We start from the raw sequence: 18,672 nt of genomic DNA on the forward strand, positions 1-18,672 counted from the left end.
TTGTTTTTTTTTTTTTTTTTTTTTTGCAGTACGCGGGCCTCTCACTGTTGTGGCCTCTCCCGTTGCAGAGCACAGGCTCCCGACACGCAGGCTCAGCGGTCATGGCTCAGGGGCCCAGCCTCTCCGCGGCATGTGGGATCCTCCCGGACCGGGCATGAACCCATGTCCCCTGCATCAGCAGGCGAACCCTCAACCACTGCGCCACCAGGGAAGCCCCATCTTACTCTTTTAATTAGAGTATAGAAATACTCATTTGACTGAGTTTCTAAAATTAAATCACACAAAGCACCAAGTTTAGCAAATAAAATTTTTAATTTTGGAGCAAAATACTAAGAGACCGAATTTTAGCTAGCTATAATCGTCAATGCATAAGACAAAAGATATACAAACTTCTAATATATGAAAAGATGCTCAATATCATTATTCAAAAGAAAATGCAAATTTATAAAATGGGCAATGACCCATCTTTTATTATTAATGGTATTCCATATTAATGAGCATGTACTAAACTGGAACTCTCATCCATTGCTGGTGGGCCTGTAGAGTGGTATGTAACTACTCTGAAAATCAATTTGGCAATTATTATAAAGGTAAATATACACTACTGTATGTTCTAACATCCTACTTTTAGATATTTATCCAAGAGTTAAAGAAATATGTCCATACAAAACACCTGCACATGAAAATTTCATGTTTATTTAGAAAAGCAAAAAAACGAAAAACATCTCAATATTCATCAACAGGTAAAAGGATAAGCAAATTGTAGCATATCCATACAAAAGAATACTACTAAGCAATAAAAAGAAATAAACTATTGACTCATACTAGAGGGATGAAATCTCTACAACATGCTGAGCAAAAGGAGCCATACAGCAAAGAACATATTTCTAGAACAGAAAACTAATCTACAGTGACAGAAAACAGATCAATTGTTCCCTGGGGATGGTGGAGAGGAAGAGAAAACTGACTGCAAATGGACACCAAAGAACTTTTTAGAGTGATAAAACTGCTCTGTTAAATTGTGGTAGTGGTTACATGGGCGTATACATTTGTCAAAACTTGTCAATATATATACTTAAAATGGATGCATTTTATTTCATTATCTCAAACTAATTTTATGTTGTAATTCAATAAAGCTGATTTTTAAAAAGCTCAACAGAGGGGTTTACTCGCAGATTAGATAAACCTGAAGAGAAATTTATTGTCCTGGAAAACATGTCAACAGATCCAAGAATGCTGCAAGGAGAAATAATCATGGACAAAGGATGGAGTGAGAAGGTCTAATATGTTGTAATCAGTCTTAAAAGAAACACATACATATTTGAAGAGATAATGCCTAAGATTTTCCCATAACTAATAAGAGACACAAATTTATAAGTTCAAGAAGCTCAAACAGGATAAACTCAATGATACAGAAAAAAATAGTACACATATAAATTAGGAACTACTATAAAAAGTAGTTGATAATTCAAAACAAAGCAATAAGTTTTAGAGTAATACGTCAGAGGTAAATAATTTGTGAACCTATCCTAACTATAGTGTATGTTATACTATATAGCAGATGTTAAGCAATGATTTAACTATAAATCTGTTTCCATGTATATTTGCAAAAAATGATATTTTTACAAGTGTAAAAACACCATATTCCTATTCCTGGGATAAATTTAATTTAGGTAACATCAATTAAATTATGTTATACCTTAAAAATTACTTTAAAATAAATGTTAATAGCTTTAAATACATTCCTACAAACACTACTCTAGAACCAAGATATATAAGGTCTGACTAGGCAAATCAAAGAAAACTCTTTGATATAAATTTAATATTTATTTTCATCTGCAAAATTTTTTTAAAAAAATATTTTATTTCCTCTTTATATTTTTTAGAATTCTCTTCCTTTATTAAGATCCATCTTCTTACCAGCACTTTCCACCCCCAAATAAACTATTTAAATCCTTCAAATTCTAACATTCATAGGAGATAAATACTGGTTCTACATATCAAATTAAATTTGGGACTCAGAAAGAATGATCAGTTCTATTCCCTGTCAACATACTCAGGCTAATCAGTAAGTTTCTCTCAACATAAACTAGACTCATGTTGATTTTTTTGATGCTCAGTGGTATCTTTTCACTGAATGAGTAGTGACATTCACTGAGTGAAGTAGGCTTCTTTCATCTTAATTAATATCCTTTGGAAAAACCTCTGAGAACCTCATAATATAATGCCTAGCCTAATGTGACCCTACTTATAAAGCTCTTCTGAAATGGAGATTTAAGAGCAGGTATTCTGGTATATAATGAACAGAGATCCAAGCAAGCTGGAGAAAAGTTCTGAAGTAATGGTTGTGTGGTCTTAGCTTGGCCTGTTAGCCATAAATTAAGATGATTAAGTGATCTTCTAGTGCCTAGAGCTACACTGTCCAATATAGTAGCCACCATCCATATGTAAGTATTGAGTCTTTGAAATGTGGCTAGTGAGACTGATGATCTGAATTATTAATTATATTTTATTTTAATTATTTAATTTTAATTAAATATTAAGTTGATACATGACACACTGGTACATGATTCAGTTATTGGAAAATGTTTAATATGTTTTGAACACCTTAGATATGTGAATCTACTGTTTCAACTGTAAATTTTATTAAATCTAAATACAGATCAAGTATTACTGATGAAAAGTTTGCTTGAATTGAGATGTGCTTTAAGTAGAAGATATACACTAGATTTCAGAAACCAGTTGAAAAAAATATAAAATTTTTCATTAATAATGCTTTTTAATGTTATATACCATTTTTAAAGGTTATTTCCCATTTACAGTCATTACAAAATATTGGCTCTATTCCCCAGGTTGTACAATACATCCTGGAGCCTATCTTACACCCAACAGTTTGCACCTCCCACTGCCCTACCCCTATATTGCCCCTCCCCTACCTCCCCACTGGTAATCACTATTACGTTCTCTATATCTGTGAGTCTGCCTCTTTTTTTGATATATTCACTAGTTTGTTGTATTTTTTATATTTCCATATATAAGTGATACAGCATTTGTCTTTCTCTGACTTATTTCACTTAGCATAATAATGTTCTATACTCATATGTTGAAATAATATTTTGTATATGCTGCTTTAAGTAATATATTATTAAATTAATATCACCTGTTTCTTTTTAATGTGGCTATTAGAAAAATTTTAATTACATTCATGTCTGGCATTATGTATCTACCAAACAGCACTACTCTAGAGCAGAGTGAACTACTGACATTTTGGACCAGATAATTATTTACTGCAGGTGTAGGGTGATGGCTCCACCATGGTGCCCTGGAGACTCTGCAAGTATCCTCACATGCTAAGCAAAGACTTGAATCACAGTTCATCTGTGTCTTGGTGCAAATGCCTTGTGACCTCTGGAAATGAAAGATGAGAGACTTGCAAGGAGCTACTGTGAGGCCATCTTCCACTCACCTCTCTACCTTCCCTCATCACTTCCCACTTCTGATGAGGTAGGGTAGGGGGCTTTCTTCATCTCCCCTTCTATTGGCTCTTCAGCAACAGAGGATCCCACAACTTGTGCTGCAGTCATTCAGCCCTTCTCCTCTCAGTGTCATCCTTTTTGCTGTATAGTACAAGGACCACAAGGAGCTGGCACTTGTGGCATCGTTTCTCGTCAAATTAGTCAGGCCCTGGCTTTGGCCTTGGCTTGGGTTGCAACGTGAACTTGCAACAATAGGGAGTAGCCCTGGGCATTGAAAGATGATAACAGCACCCCTGACCTCTACCCAATTGATGTAAACAGCCCTGCTGTGACAACCAAAAATGTCTCTAGATATTGCTAAATATCTCCTCAATGGGCAAAACTGCTCCTGGCTAAAACCACACCTACTCCCCGCACTCACACACACACACACACACACGAACTTTTGTGAGGTGGAATACATGAAGATCTATGCTTCTCCCCTCTCAACACTTTTACATATTGGGTTACTGCATTAGATTTCATTTGAAGGAAGATTTCTGTGGTTTAATAACATAATAGGAAATAAACAAATAGTAAATCAATAAAATAGTAACTAGTAAATGTTTTTAAAAACAGTAAATAATAGTAAAAGGTAAATAATAAAAATGATGCTGTGACTTATGAATATATCTTTGAGTACTGACTTTATCAATTAGAGGGCTTTTTCTTTTAAATTACAAGGGAGAAAAAACTACTTTAACTGGCTTAAACAACACGAAAATTTATTGAAGAATAGAGGCATCTCATCAAAAGCAAAGGCAGAAACATGTCCCCAAATTTATCCTGCTGCTGCCTATCCCTGTCTCCCAGCTTTATTGCCATCACCCTCGGCTACAGACAATACATATACTTGTACTATCTGAACCTTAATTCCAAACTCTCATTAAAGAGAATTTGCTCCAGCTTGCCTCAAATCTGGTTCTGGACTTCAAAAGCTTGGCCAGAGAAGCTGGAAGAGGCAATAAAAACAATGGTGATGGGGAAAGAGGCGTTAGTTCTAGAGTACATGGGCGGATCTCAATGGGCATCTACAGCAATAACAGATCTTAAATTTAAAGTATTATGTAGATATGGCTATACATGGTAAATGAATCTTTACAAAAATGTCTCTATTTTACATATTTCTACAGTGTTTTAATGTTTATTACAAATATATATTATTTTTATAATGAGAGAGATATTTCTCCTCAGACAAAAATGATCTTTACACATGCTGTTTAAGTATGTTTGCCAAAACAATACTTCTCTTAAAGCTGCTCTTTAAAGTAATTAATTTGTAACCAATGGAGAAATAAAAATTGGGCAGTTCTTATCAAGCAAACAACATTAAATATGGTGTAGCATTAAATAAACAATTCCAATATAAAATAAATACATTAATTTAGAATCTGTGATAATGCTGAGACTGTAGAAATAAGTCTAAAGTAAAATAGTCAAGAAGTAATTTTCTATTGTGTAAAAGTCCAGGTTTTTAACCATACTTTTTTTAGTCTTTGCCTTTCATACAAAAGTCACCAAAAATTCAGAATTCTGTCAACAACTGGGACTAGCATACTTGTGATACATAATTTTACCTCAAGGAACTATCTGTCTTTATGTGCCTTTGAACTTAGGAAAAAAATGTATTCTTATTTTTTCCTGGTGAGGGACATGGAAAAAAGTTACAAATGGGTTTCCATCTAATGAGGCACATAAAGGCAGATAGTTCATTGAGCTAAAATAAGTTCAAAAAAATCAAATTCTCTCCTAAGTCTGCTGCACTTACTAATGGCAAAACACCACAGTTAACAGTTGGTCCTCTGGAACCAGACTGAATGGGTTAGAATCTCAGTTCCTCCACCTCCTAGTTCTGGGACCCCAGGAAGCGACATCACCTCTCTGTACTTCCATTTCCGTACCAGTAAATCAGGAGATAATAACAGTACCTACTCATGGGGTTATTAGGAGGACAAAACAAATACGTATTTGAGGAGCTCTTAGAACAGTGGCTAACATATAGTACACATGTGCATGTAAGAATTTTTTTAAAGACATTAGAAAATATTTAATTACTCAAAAAAGCTAATCCAAGTAAATAAAATTTTACTGAATTTACATAAGACTAGCTCTTTATGATCAAACTTTGGCATGAAATGTTATAATAATAAAAGAATCCTCCAATTAAATTTTGCTCCCATTATCAAGATTTCCTATAAACAGAGAAGACCAAGAATTTTTGAAAAGGTCCGTTACATATGGAGTAACTTAGGTATAGATTATTCTGTATGTGTATATAGCAGATTCTTATATCCAATTCAATTATATCCTTTTTTCAATAAGGAGTTAAGGCAGGCCCCAATACATCTGGGAAATCAGCATTATCTGCTTACACAAACCACAATTTATTATAAGATAAAGCAGGCAGTAGAACAAATATAAGAATGATTATAACAAAGCATATCTCCTTTCTACCTGGAAACCCTAGAGAATCAAATCTAAAAGAAAGCCCTGTCTAGGAGTCAGACAAACCTGGGTTTGAGAATACTGCTCTCTACTTAGCAATTGTCTGGCCTGAGTCAAGTGACTTCACCTCTGTCAATTTCAATTTCCTCTTTCACTACCTTCCTCCAAGGATTGCGGTCATAATTGAGACAATATATATAAACCTAGCTTGGTTCTTAGCACACAATAGGGACTCAATAAACACCCTATCCCTTCAATCAGGACCTTTTCATCTGCCTTTCAAAAATAGAATCCCGTGCACAGAGTGCTAAAAAAATACCAGTTGGATTAAAATAAAGGCAAACTGGTAACAGCCCTAGGAACAATGAATTCGTTTGTACCCAATTATTGTTTTATACTTCCTTGTACTTAGGGGAAGATTACTTTTTCTAATACTTGACTAGAGTCATGTAAATAAAACACTAATAAGTAACAAAGTAGATATTATAGTCTGACCACGTAAGTTTATAACAGGATGACAGAATTTTTACAGTTCTAGGGACAGCAACCACATGCAAAAGGTGCTTCCCAATCTCTCTGAGAGAAGTTTCACCCACCTTTCTGAGTCCACACCTAAATTGTTAAGAGCCGAGTAAGGCCTCAAGGACTTACTAGCATTTCCAGGCAAATTCCCCCACTATAAAATATTAAGACCAATTCAGTTTTAGTGCTACAGTTTTAGTGATACAAGGTTTAAAGTCACATGTTTGAAAACATTTTTCACAAGGAACACAGGGTTGAGCCAGTACCATAATATTCTGATTCTGCTTTGAATTTTAGTTTCTTAAGAAATAATATCACAACTATTATTTTCCTATGTCTCTAAGAATTCAAAGGATTGGAACCTCAATATACTGTTGTACTTTCAACCTGAAGGAGGCAAAGAACATAACCGTTAAGTTTTCATTCTTTGGGAAATATATCAAATAATTTTTTTTTTTTTCAAATAATTTTTTTAATGTAGCTTGTTTTCGATAAATTATCCTATGAGTGATATTCTTAATGACAGTATTCAATCACGTTTCTCACATCCCACCTGAGCTCCTTTCCCCCACAGTGAGGAGGAAAAGAATGCCTTTTTCTTTTAACAGAGTTCCTCCTTTGCTCTTTCCCTTCGCTCATTCCTAGAGGGCTGCAATTTTCAGAAACAGCAATTATGATGCCCTCTAGCAACTTGAAGAACTATTTACTCATAATTAATTTGCCTTTAAAAAATTATCATTGTTCACATCTCTTTGCATTTGTCAAGCTTTCATACGCTTTTTACTTAGTCACAGCAAATCACTAGAACTTCATACTCCTGCTATTGAAGTATTTGTGGGGAAAATGTTTATGTTACGATAATTTTCCATTATCCTACCTGCAACGTCTCTGCTAAGTTAAAGGGCATAAACTGCCATTTTAAAAAAAGTTTCATGTCTTATCAAATCATAATTCAAGTTTACAAAGTAACAATGAATATGAAACAAAGGACATAAACTAATTCACATTGAAGGCAACAAAGAGCCACATATCTGTCATTACGTTTTTACCGAGTGTCAGAATATAGAAATGATCTCTGAGAACACCTTATGCTGCCACCCAAGGGAAAAGAGAGTGGAAGGAAACAAGCACTTGCCGAGGCTCTACCTGCTTTATTATTTCATTTAACTTTCCATAACAACCTGATGCAGGAGGTCTGATGCCCACCTTATAAGTGAGAAATTGAGGCTCAAAGCAACTAAATTCTTTGTGGTAAAGGGGAATTCATACTTAATTCTAAAGCCAAGCATTTAATTTCTACCTTATAATTCTACACAAGTAGAAGCCAAGATCACACCAGAACTGTAACTCAAGCTTTCTTTCCTTCATGTGAATTCTAAAGGGCACATCTATGTATCTGTCCTAAATACCTTCCTCCAGCGACCAATGTCCTCTTCCTAACCCCATCCAACAACCCCCTGTAGGAAAGCAGGCAACCAGACTCTGCAGTAACACCAAGGCAGCCAGGGTTCCATTTTAGGAGACCCACTAGAATACTTCCTTCTCTTGTTCCCACCATCCTCATACTCAAGTACAATAGATTCTTTCAAAAGATCAATGCTCAAAATTGTGCCCCCCCAAGGCAAAATGAAATACATGCCCTCTATCTGTAACCATGATTATTTGTACCACAACAAATATAGAAATTTTCAGGCTTGACACAAAATAAACATATATTTGGACACACTGTGGGATTTCTTAATGTCTTATTTGTACTGTCATACCTGAGGGCAGAATATGAAACAACTCACAATAAGGTTACATTCTTAATCCTGGATTCTGTTTACAGATGAAAAGTCTAACACCCACCCCCATCTAAAAAAAGAGAATTAGCAGATTTAAATAACTGAAGAACTAAAGCAACAAAAATACATAACATTTTTTTAAAGCCTGAAACTGCAATTATTATACGTAACAACTTTCTAGTTTGGTCAGCTGAAAATGGGGAGTGAGAAGGACTCCATGAGTCTTTATCTCCAATCTGGGCCTGCCTCTGAAATCTCAGTTACCAGGGAACTGTAAAAAGCAAGGACACAGTTTTAATATACATGTGTTTCAGATAACACGATAACCATGTAAAGAGAACCCACTGGTTACATGAGCCATTTGCCTCAAATACCACTTTCATACAACACCAAACTTAAGCCACGCATCTCACTGAAATCCATAGACTGTTTTGGACAATCATGTTTAATCTAAAAGTAAGTGCAAACATATAATTAATTAATTTAACAGACAGTCTTGAGTAGTAAGCAAAGCATTACATCACTTTTTAAAATGTATGAGGTGTTTTTTTGGTTGTTCTTTTGTTCTTGTTACTTGACCTTTTTCCCCCTAATTTAAGCATCTTTGATATTTTCTTAAGTGCTTAGGAGAATAAAGACATTCATTCTGGGAATTTTAATAAAATACAGTGAACAAATATCAAACTCTATATAAATATATCAATATATATTTAACACCATTAACCAGAATGCCTACTAAAGTAATCCCAAATATATCAGGTAAATGCATAAACACTCTAACCAGGGATTATTTCAGAAGGGAAAAACTGCTATCATTTTTGGCTCTTCTCCTTTTTAAGGATACAAGTATGGAATTTTGCCATTTTTTTTTTTTTTTTACTTTTTATGAAAATGCTACATTGAGACTTGTTTAAAAGATCCCAATTCAGTTTTTATATGGAAAAGTAATGTTAAAAATGCCAAAGGGAGGGCTTCCCTGGTGGCGCAGTGGTTGAGAGTCCACCTGCCGATGCAGGGGACATGGGTTCATGCCCCAGTCCGGGAAGATGCCACGTGTTGCGGAGCAGCTGGGCCCATGAGCCATGGCCGCTGAGCCTGTGCGTCCAGAGCCTGTGACAGGTCTGGAGCCTGTGGTCCGTAACAGGAGAGGCCACAACAGTGAGAGGCCCGCGTACCGCAAAAGAAAAAAAAAAATGCCAAAGGGAAGTATTCTGTCAGGAAAAGGGAAGAGAGAGAATAATGAAACAAAAGCAAGTGAAACAAATTCTCAAGACTTCACTGAATTTTCAATGAATTTTTACAAAGAGTAAGGAAGGTGTGGGAAATGACTTTTCTTAACCTAGCTCATTTATGGATGGCATATGGATAGATAATGTGACAGACTAAATCAAGAGCCCTAATAGAGTACTCCAGCAGCTACATTTCTTTGATTCTTATTAAGAAGCTCTAGCTTTCCAGTAGTTTATCCTAAAGTAATCAGGGTTTACATATGTAATTAATGAAAATGATAGTCTCTATAGTACTGTTTATAAAATAGTGAAAAATCAGAAATATTTTAAATGGCCTAATATAGGTGAATGATTTTAAAAGTGGTTATTTCTATATAATTCTTGACTGCCTTTAAAAATGAGATTAGAGGGCTTCCCTGGTGGTGCAGTGGTTGAGAGTCTGCCTGCCGATGCAGGGGACATGGGTTCGTGCCCTGGTCCAGGAAGATCCCACATGCCGCGGAGCGACTGGGCCCGTGAGCCGTGGCCACTGAGCCTGCGCGTCCAGAGCCTGTGCTCCGCAACGGGAGAGGCCACAACAGTAAGAGGCCCACGTACCGCAAAAAAAAAAAAAAAAAAAATGAGATTAGACAAAAATATTCACTGATAATGAAATATGGTCATAACACAAAGTGAAAAAATTAGAAAACAGCATGCGTGGAATGATCTCATTTTTATGTAGAAAGGACTATGGACACAGGTACACTGACTATAACAGCCCTATCCAATAGAACTTTCTACAATGATGGCAATTTCAATATCTACACATTCTGATAAGATAACCAATAGCCAGATATGGTTATTAAGCACTTGAAATGTGGCTAGTACAACTGAGGAATTAAATTTTTAACATTTTAACCGATTTTCATTTATTGGCTACATAAATCTAAATGGACAGAAAATGAGGTGTGACAATTATTATCAGTGTACTTGCTTCTTTTTTTTAAATGAACATCTATTACTTTTAATATTACTGTTAAGACAAAACCCAGAAAGCTGTTAATCTTCAATGTATTATATTTGAAATAACAAAAGACAAGAATGTACCAGAAGCAGTCCCACCCTTCTCTCCCCCCACCCTCAATCCCATGCCACTCCCAAGTTCCAGGACTTTTCATGGAAGTGATCAGGTAATTTAGTAAAGGAGAAAGATTTATATGATCTAAAGAGAAACACGAGTGTGTAGATAAGGTAATTTAAAATAGAGTTTGAACAAGGAAAGTAAATATATCTTTCTAGATAAAAGATACATAAAATAGAGTTGCCTGGAAATTATGAAAGAGATACTACTTTAGGAGTGAGTTATAATAATAAAAACAGTTTAAGCTTTAGTAAATAGATTATCTTAAGATTTTGTTTTTGTTTTTGTTTTTAAAGCAAGGTAAAATTACCACTTTAAATTTGTTAAATATTAGATGACCTAAAAAGCTGAACTAAGAATAAAGAAGGATTTGTTTGGCACATTTAAAGAATGAAATTAGTTTTTTATTCTTAAAATACACTCAAATAAATCTCACTAAGCAGAGAGAACTTTCTGTTCTTAGTCAAGAAAACATTTCTTATTATAACAACTTTATATCAGCTCTACAGACTGTGGCAAAGTAACAGCTTTCTTCACTAGTAAAATGGTAGGTAATTTGAATCATCTGCTTCATGCATAGGTTATAAATATTAGTGAAATTGTTTGGTTAGGTACTTTGGGCTGCCTCAAGGGAAAACACTGTATTATGTATCATGTAACCAAAGCAATTTTTGGTAAATGCACCAACATCACCTTTTTCTTTCTTCTCCCTCCCTGTCTCAACTCTTCAGTTCATGACAGGAGAACTCATGGGTTTAATCTACAAGTAACAACAAAAAGTGTATGACTGCCCATTCCTTACAAAAAATCCATAACCAGAAGTCAATGCATGCTCAGAACCAATATTCAACAACCCATCCTTAATGAAGAATGACGATTTGACAAATGGTAGATTATCTACACATAATTTATATCTGACTATACGTTTTATATTTGTATATAAATATAGGATTATCTGACATGCTGCAAATTCACATAACTTTAAAATAAAAGAATCTCAAAATACCACCTAATCAAGAAGTAGAGGGCTTCCCTGGTGGCGCAGTGGTTGAGAGTCCGCCTGCCGATGCAGGGGACGCGGGTTCGTGCCCTGGTCCGGGAGGATCCCACATGCCGCGAAACGGCTGGACCCGTGAGCCATGGCCGCTGAGCCTGCGCGTCCGGAGCCTGTGCTCCGCAACGGGAGAGGCCACAACAGTGAGAGGCCCGCGTACCGCAAAAAAAAAAAAAAAAAAACAAAAGGAGTAGAAAATTACTCAACTTCCTTTTCCACATTAACACAAAGTAATGCAAAAAAGCCAGAGAGAACCTAGCCATCTTCCTGTGAATTGCTCTGTTATTCCACACACATTTCTTGAGTATACAATTAGATACCAGCTATAGGCAACAAGAATACAAGAATAAATGAGACAATTATTGTTAGTTCCTTACCACAGAAGACTAACAATAGGATCAGCCAAGAAGAACCAAGTACAATCTCAGCAGAATACCAAAGGTGCACATAACAAGACACTGATTGGAAGCATGCTCAAATTGACACCTTACCTGATTCAGTTTAAGAGACTGTCACTTGACCCTACAGCTGCATTGGAAAGCAAATATATTTTGATTACAACAATTTTAGTTTAATTCATCACTATGCACATACCACTTGTATATGCTAATTATTAAGTAGGAAAGCATTTTGAACTGTGTTTATGACCCTGATTCACTTGGGGATCAGCTCCAAGATATTTTTCCCTGTGATGGCAACCAAACAAGTCATTCTTCGTAACCATTTCTTTATTGTTTACTTAGGAATTCAATTTCATAAATAGAGTGTAGTCAGTCAGGGTAGTCTAGGTTACGGCCAGTAACAATGTTCTCCATAATCTCAAAGGCTTATTAGTAAAATAAGTTCATTCCTTGCTTCTGCTACAAGTTGGAAAGTGATGGCAGGGGAGTTCCCTCACTCATAGACCCAGGTTGAATAGGACTCTATGTGAAAATGTGATCCCTAAATAACAAAGGTAGGAAAAAATAAAATATGGTAAACGGTACTCTGGTCCTTAAAACTTGTGCTCCGAAGTTTATATTTGGCTCCCAACTCACATTTTGTAGGGAAAAAAAAAAAAGGAAAGGAAATATACTATTGAGTGGACAGATAGCTACTCTATTCCGAGATGCCAATGAGAACTAGAGGTTAAGACTACACCAGAACTATAAAGACTGTCTTTGAACTACTTAAACTGCTTATAATTCCTGTCTCAATATTGCCGGAATATGAAAAACTATTACCAAAGCCAGTGACATGAAGAAACAGCTCAAAGAACATCTGTGTGTGTCTTTTGATCTCAGAAGAGCCAAGGGATAGCACAAACCAAAAAAAAAAAGTTTAAGTATTACAAATTAATGTCTTCCTTCACAGAAAGATTTCATGCAACAAGTTATTAAAAATAACCTATTTCCCTAGATTCTAGAAATATACTTCCAAATAGTAGGGGCAAACAATGTTATCACAGAAATAACCATGCATATTTTGGATAATTATTTTCTAATTAAACAAGATCCACCTGACTTTTAAATCTTAAAAATGAGCCACATAATACATTCAATTTTTCATTATGGGGTAGCCAATTCTTTCATTTTAATTTTTAAAAGTGTATCCTAAGTTATCATAAAGCACTTCAAGCAGAGACCCTTAAACCAAAACCTGCTTTCCTGAATTTCTGCAATGTATTGATAATTAAAACTATAAACTTATTTCACTATAAACTGTGTTTAACCTAAGAATAATTGTCTATTAGATACCTCACCTTATTATTCCAGTGCTGGGAAGACACCAAATACTTTTTCTCTTTTAACTGACAAATTGGACTTCAACCAACATTGAAAACTTTTGCTTGCCTGAAGACACCATTAAGAAAATGAAAGGCAAGACTGGGAGAAAGGATTCACAATATATAAATCCAACACAGGTCTATATCCGTAACACAAAAAAGAATTCTCAAAACTCGGGAATAATAAGGAAAAAAAGTCAAAAGATCTGAACAGAGACCTCACAAAAGAATACACATAAATGATCAATATGTACATAAAAATATGCTCAACACATTCAGCCATCAGGGAAATGCAGCTTCTTGTAAAATTCAACACACACTTATCATTCCACCCAGCAATCCCACCCCTAGGCATGTTACTAATAAGTCTTATATCTTACTTGTTTTATCCTTCTGTGGAAACATCATTAATCATCCACTCAAACTTATTTCCTTTTCTTACTACTTAAAAAAATCCAATTTTATTTGGGAAGCAAGGTGCCCAGATGTAGGGGATAAATCATGATTGGTCCTAATTCTGATAATCTCATTCCTGTTTGCCAGTGGTTACTGCAGGGGGTGAACACGTAACCTACTTCTGAAAAATGGGCTCTTAAGAGGAAGTTTTCTGGGAAAGATTTTTCTTCTTAAAAAAAAAATCTTAAGCAGAGAATGCCCTTTTTTTACCTCCTCCTTTCCTGCTTTGGATGTTGATGTGAGAATATGATGCTTGGTGCTTGAAACCAAGAGGGAAAAGCTAACATGTTTGCCTATTTAGATTGTTGAAACTCCTGAGTCAATCCTAAAACCTCGTGCAGACTTTCTATCATGTGAGTCAATAAGATTTTATTGTTTAAGCGATTATTGTTGAGGTATTCTGTTATTTGCAACTAAAAGCATCCCAGATAATACACATCCTACTCCATTTCAAGAAAAAGGGCAAAAGACATGAAGAGGCATTTTACCAAAGAGGAGATATAGATGGCAATAAGCATGTGAAACATCACTAGTCATTAGGGAAGTATAAATTAAAACGCTGTTGAGCTATTAGGACAGCTAAAATAAAAGATAGTGACAATACCAAATCCTGGCAAGGATGCAGAGAAACTAGATCTCTCATACATTGCTGTTAGGAATGAAAAATCATGTAACACACTGGAAAATACTATGACAGTTTCTTTAAAAAGCTAAACAAATACTTACTGTATTACTCAGCAATCACACTGCAGAGCATTTATCTAGAGAAAAGAAAACTCATCTCCACATAAAAACCTGTAAACAAATGTTCACAGGAGCTTTATTTGTTATAACCAAAAAGTAGAAACAACCAAAATGTTCTTCAATTGGTGAATGGCTAAACTATGGTACATCAACACCATGGCATAATAATCAGCAATTAAAAAAAAAATCTGGAAGGTCAAGTGAAAAAAAAAAAAGCCAATCTCAAAAAATTATATACTGTATGATTCTATTTATATAAAATTCTCAAAATGGTAAAATTATACACATGAGAACATATTAGTGGTTGCCAGGGGTTAAGGATGTGGGATGGGGGGTAGGTCATTATAAAAGTAGGCTATAAATAAGTAGAATGAGGGGGATCTTTGGGGGAGTCTGATAACATGTTCTGTATCTTGACTGCAGTAGTAGTTACATGAATCTCAACATGTGATTAATGGCATAGAACTATACACACTGTACCAACACTAGTTTCCTATTTCTGATACTGTATTATGATTCCATAAGATGTAACCACTGGGAAAAACTGGGTGAAGGATAGATACATGGATCTTCTTGTACTATTTTTGCAACTTCCTATGAATCTATATTTCAAAATAAATGTTAAAAATACATAATAGGGCTTCCCTGGTGGCGCAGTGGTTGAGAGTCCGCCTGCCGATGCAGGGGACACGGGTCCGTGCCCCGGTCCGGGAAGATCCCACATGCCGTGGAGCGGCTGGGCCCGTGAGCCATGGCCGCTGAGCCTGCGCGTCCGGAGCCTGTGCTCCGCAACGGGAGAGGCCACAACAGTGAGAGGCCCGCGTACCGCAAAAAAACAAAAACAAAAACAATATATAATAAATGCCTCTTATTATGTAAAGAGTTAAATATAATAAAGCAATATGATATTTTAAGATCTGTGGTTTACTGGGAAACACAGCAATCTAGCAAGGGCAACACAACAATCTAGCCAAGACAACATACAGGAGGCTTTCTTAGTTTTATTGACCCATTATGCAAAGATTTATAGATTCAGTTGTATGAGAAATAGATGAGAAATGTATTTTCTATTTAATTTAATAAATATTTTATAATTCTGTGAATATTCTGTATTATTTAGACCTTAGACTCTATAGTATACAATTGATGGTTTCCTAGACCATCCTAGCCTGGTTTCCTAGACCACCCTAGCCAATGTCAACTCATAAAAGCTTAACTTCAACTCCCACCCAAATATCAAACACACTTATGTCCTTATAATGAGTCCCACACAATCTTATTGATCATCATCAACAAAATGGTGACCAATTCTACTATGATCAGTGGAACTGAAGATAAAGTGTGATGTGCTAACTTATGACGTGTAAAGCCTTTTGAATCCACAACTGGATGAAACAAATCTACATCTCCAAAGCACACAACATCAGCAAAGACATGCTCCTTTGCAATTTTTAATGGATAAAGTAAGACATCAGTAGTTTTCAGTGGAAAAAAAAATGGTTTGATCACTTCAAGAGGAGAATCTATAATATCAGAATCACAATCATCAATAAAAATATTTTAAAAAATTAAATTTTAATTAATTTTAATTACTTAAAAGTTCTTTGGTCAATAAAGAATGCCTATGCTTGCCTGTGGGAGATTTAGGAAAACAAAGTATATAGTTTAGATACAAATATCACTGCACTCAGAATTAGAAAGGCCTCATTCAATTCTGCCTGTGCAAGAAAATGACCCAAAAGGAATATTTATAATATAGCTTTATATTAAGAGTTTGGTTTTATATTCTAATGTTTATAGAAGTATATATTTATATTTTTAGTTATGGAATGAATTTTAGTATTTTTATGGTAGGAAATGGGTTGTCTGAAACTGAACCTCAATTTATAACTGACACTCAAAAAACCAATAAATGAACTTAGATAAAAGGAGCATTTTCATTATATACTTTTGGGAAGTGGATTTAGGAGGAGGAGAGGAATATTAATTTCAATAAGGTATTAAAAGCACTGATAGAATGAAAAATTCAGAGAGGTACAGGTAGGAAAATAGAACACTGAAGCCTAAAAGGGATAATATTCCAAGAAGGTGAAAACTGTATAAAATTCTGTAACTAATGACAGAAAAATCCAATGGATATGACAAAGTGAAGCAAGAAAGGATGAAAGTAGGGAAGTTGAAGGTCTAGAAGATTAGGTAAGAATACATGTCAAGTTCAATAACTGTTATCACTTAGTAACTTATCACAAGTAACTTAAGATGTTTAGTGGTCAGAGAATATGTGGTAAGTTCAAGCTTTTTGGGTTACTTTTATGAAATGACTTAGTCTAGGACATGGCTGTTTTAGTGAGAGACATAGGAGGAAATGGGTAAATCAAGTGAAAATGGAAGATGTCAAAGATCAAAAAGGACAGGGTGTCCAAAAGGTCACATCAATGGATGAAGTGACAAAGGATAATGAGAGAGAATGGGATAAAGAAGTTTTGTCAGGCAATGCAATAATTTGAGGAACACTAAAAAATATATTTGAGGCTGGAAGAGATGGCTATGAAGAGGGAGAAAATCTTAATAACGGCACCGCCTCTGTATCTTTAAAAATGACATATGTATTTGAGTTTTATCATAAAAATATCTGACTAAACAAATGGATGCCATTCAGGAAGACAACAATTATGTAAATCAACCTGCCACAGGCTAAACGAACATCCACCACCTTAAGTTTCAAGGAGATGATACACTCAGGAGAAATTATGCTTGTTCTCTAGAAGCTTGTTTCAGATTCAAAATGAAAGAGTTTATAAAATATAGCAAAATCTAAAAATATATATACTTAGATACATATAAAATAGACATGCTGATTGAATACAATTTCATATAATCACAATACTTAAAATCATTGAAAATTTCAATTTTGTTTGAAATTGCTTTTTCTCTAGACTATGGCACATGTTGAAAATATTAAGCCTTGAACTACTGTATTCAAACCACTCAGAGCTTTTCCAGTGCTAATAAAATAGCTGGTGTTCAATTTTAGTAACATAAAGAAAGAGGTTTTGCCTTAGTACTACATGACTTTCCTTGAATCAACCTAAAACCTCCAAATATGTCATCCAGTTCAGTTAGAACTTGTACTTTATAATGGTTCTCATTGACGCTAGGATGGAAAACTTGCAGTCTTTTAAAGAGACTGTAAATTAACTAAATTTGATAACAGTAATCCATCAAAATTTAGTTCCACACCAGTGGACATTTGCCTCACATTTGGAGAGTTAATGTTGCGAAACTTGTTCTTAACCAACTTTAGATTTCCATCTCTCTACTTCCCCTTGGTGGAAAAGAATTGTTTCTAAGAATAAGTAATAAAGCCTTCTTTATTTATTCTCTGGGAACACTATTTCCACTGCAATAAAAAACAAGGAAAAAGTTACCCTTCTTCCTTGTGTAAACCTTCATTTAAAATGTTACACCTGTCAGGCTGATAGTACAATTTAGATATCAACAAATAATACTTACCAATACATACATCGATCTTTCCTTTAATAGCAGCTTCATGCAGAGGGGTATAGTTCCAGTTATCCCTGGCATTTGGATCAGCTCCTTGGCACAGTAACAGACTCACAACCTCAGCATGGCCAAAAGAACAGGCATTATGAAGCGGGATGAGACCGCCATCATCACGAGCATGGACATTAGCACCCATCTGCAGTAAGTGTTCTACGACATCCTTCCTTCCAAAACCTAAAACGGAAGAGGGAAAATATTTTATACTGTAAGTCAATTTTGTAAAAAGAACCATTAGAATTCCTTTAACAATATCAACAAATACGAACAACTGAAGTACTGTGTTCTATAGCAAAAAGGTTAAAAAAAAAAAGTTGCCATTCAAATGGATTCTCTCATCTCACAGAACTTAGAACTAAGAAAGCTCTTCCCTTAATTTGCTCAGTTCCTTCAAAAAACATTTCTTCAACATCTATTATGTGCTGGGCAACTGTGCTAGAAATGTAAAATGAATGAGGCAAGATTCCTGTCCAAGGC

The 18,672-nt window shown here is 35.1% G+C and overlaps 1 protein-coding gene across 2 annotated transcripts in view; it reads right to left on the reverse strand.

The window, feature by feature from the left end:
* The window catches only part of TNKS (tankyrase), a 171,953-nt gene that overhangs the window by 128,775 nt on the left and 24,506 nt on the right, over positions 1-18,672 (reverse strand). For both annotated transcript variants that reach the window (XM_024765070.1, XM_024765071.1), the window contains exon 2: positions 18,148-18,372. In XM_024765070.1, coding sequence (XP_024620838.1) covers positions 18,148-18,372 — 225 coding nt within the window. The remainder of the gene's footprint in view (positions 1-18,147; positions 18,373-18,672) is intronic.

This window comes from Neophocaena asiaeorientalis, unplaced genomic scaffold (assembly GCF_003031525.2).
Source record: "Neophocaena asiaeorientalis asiaeorientalis breed wild unplaced genomic scaffold, Neophocaena_asiaeorientalis_V1.1 scaffold14, whole genome shotgun sequence".
Taxonomy (NCBI): domain Eukaryota; kingdom Metazoa; phylum Chordata; class Mammalia; order Artiodactyla; family Phocoenidae; genus Neophocaena; species Neophocaena asiaeorientalis.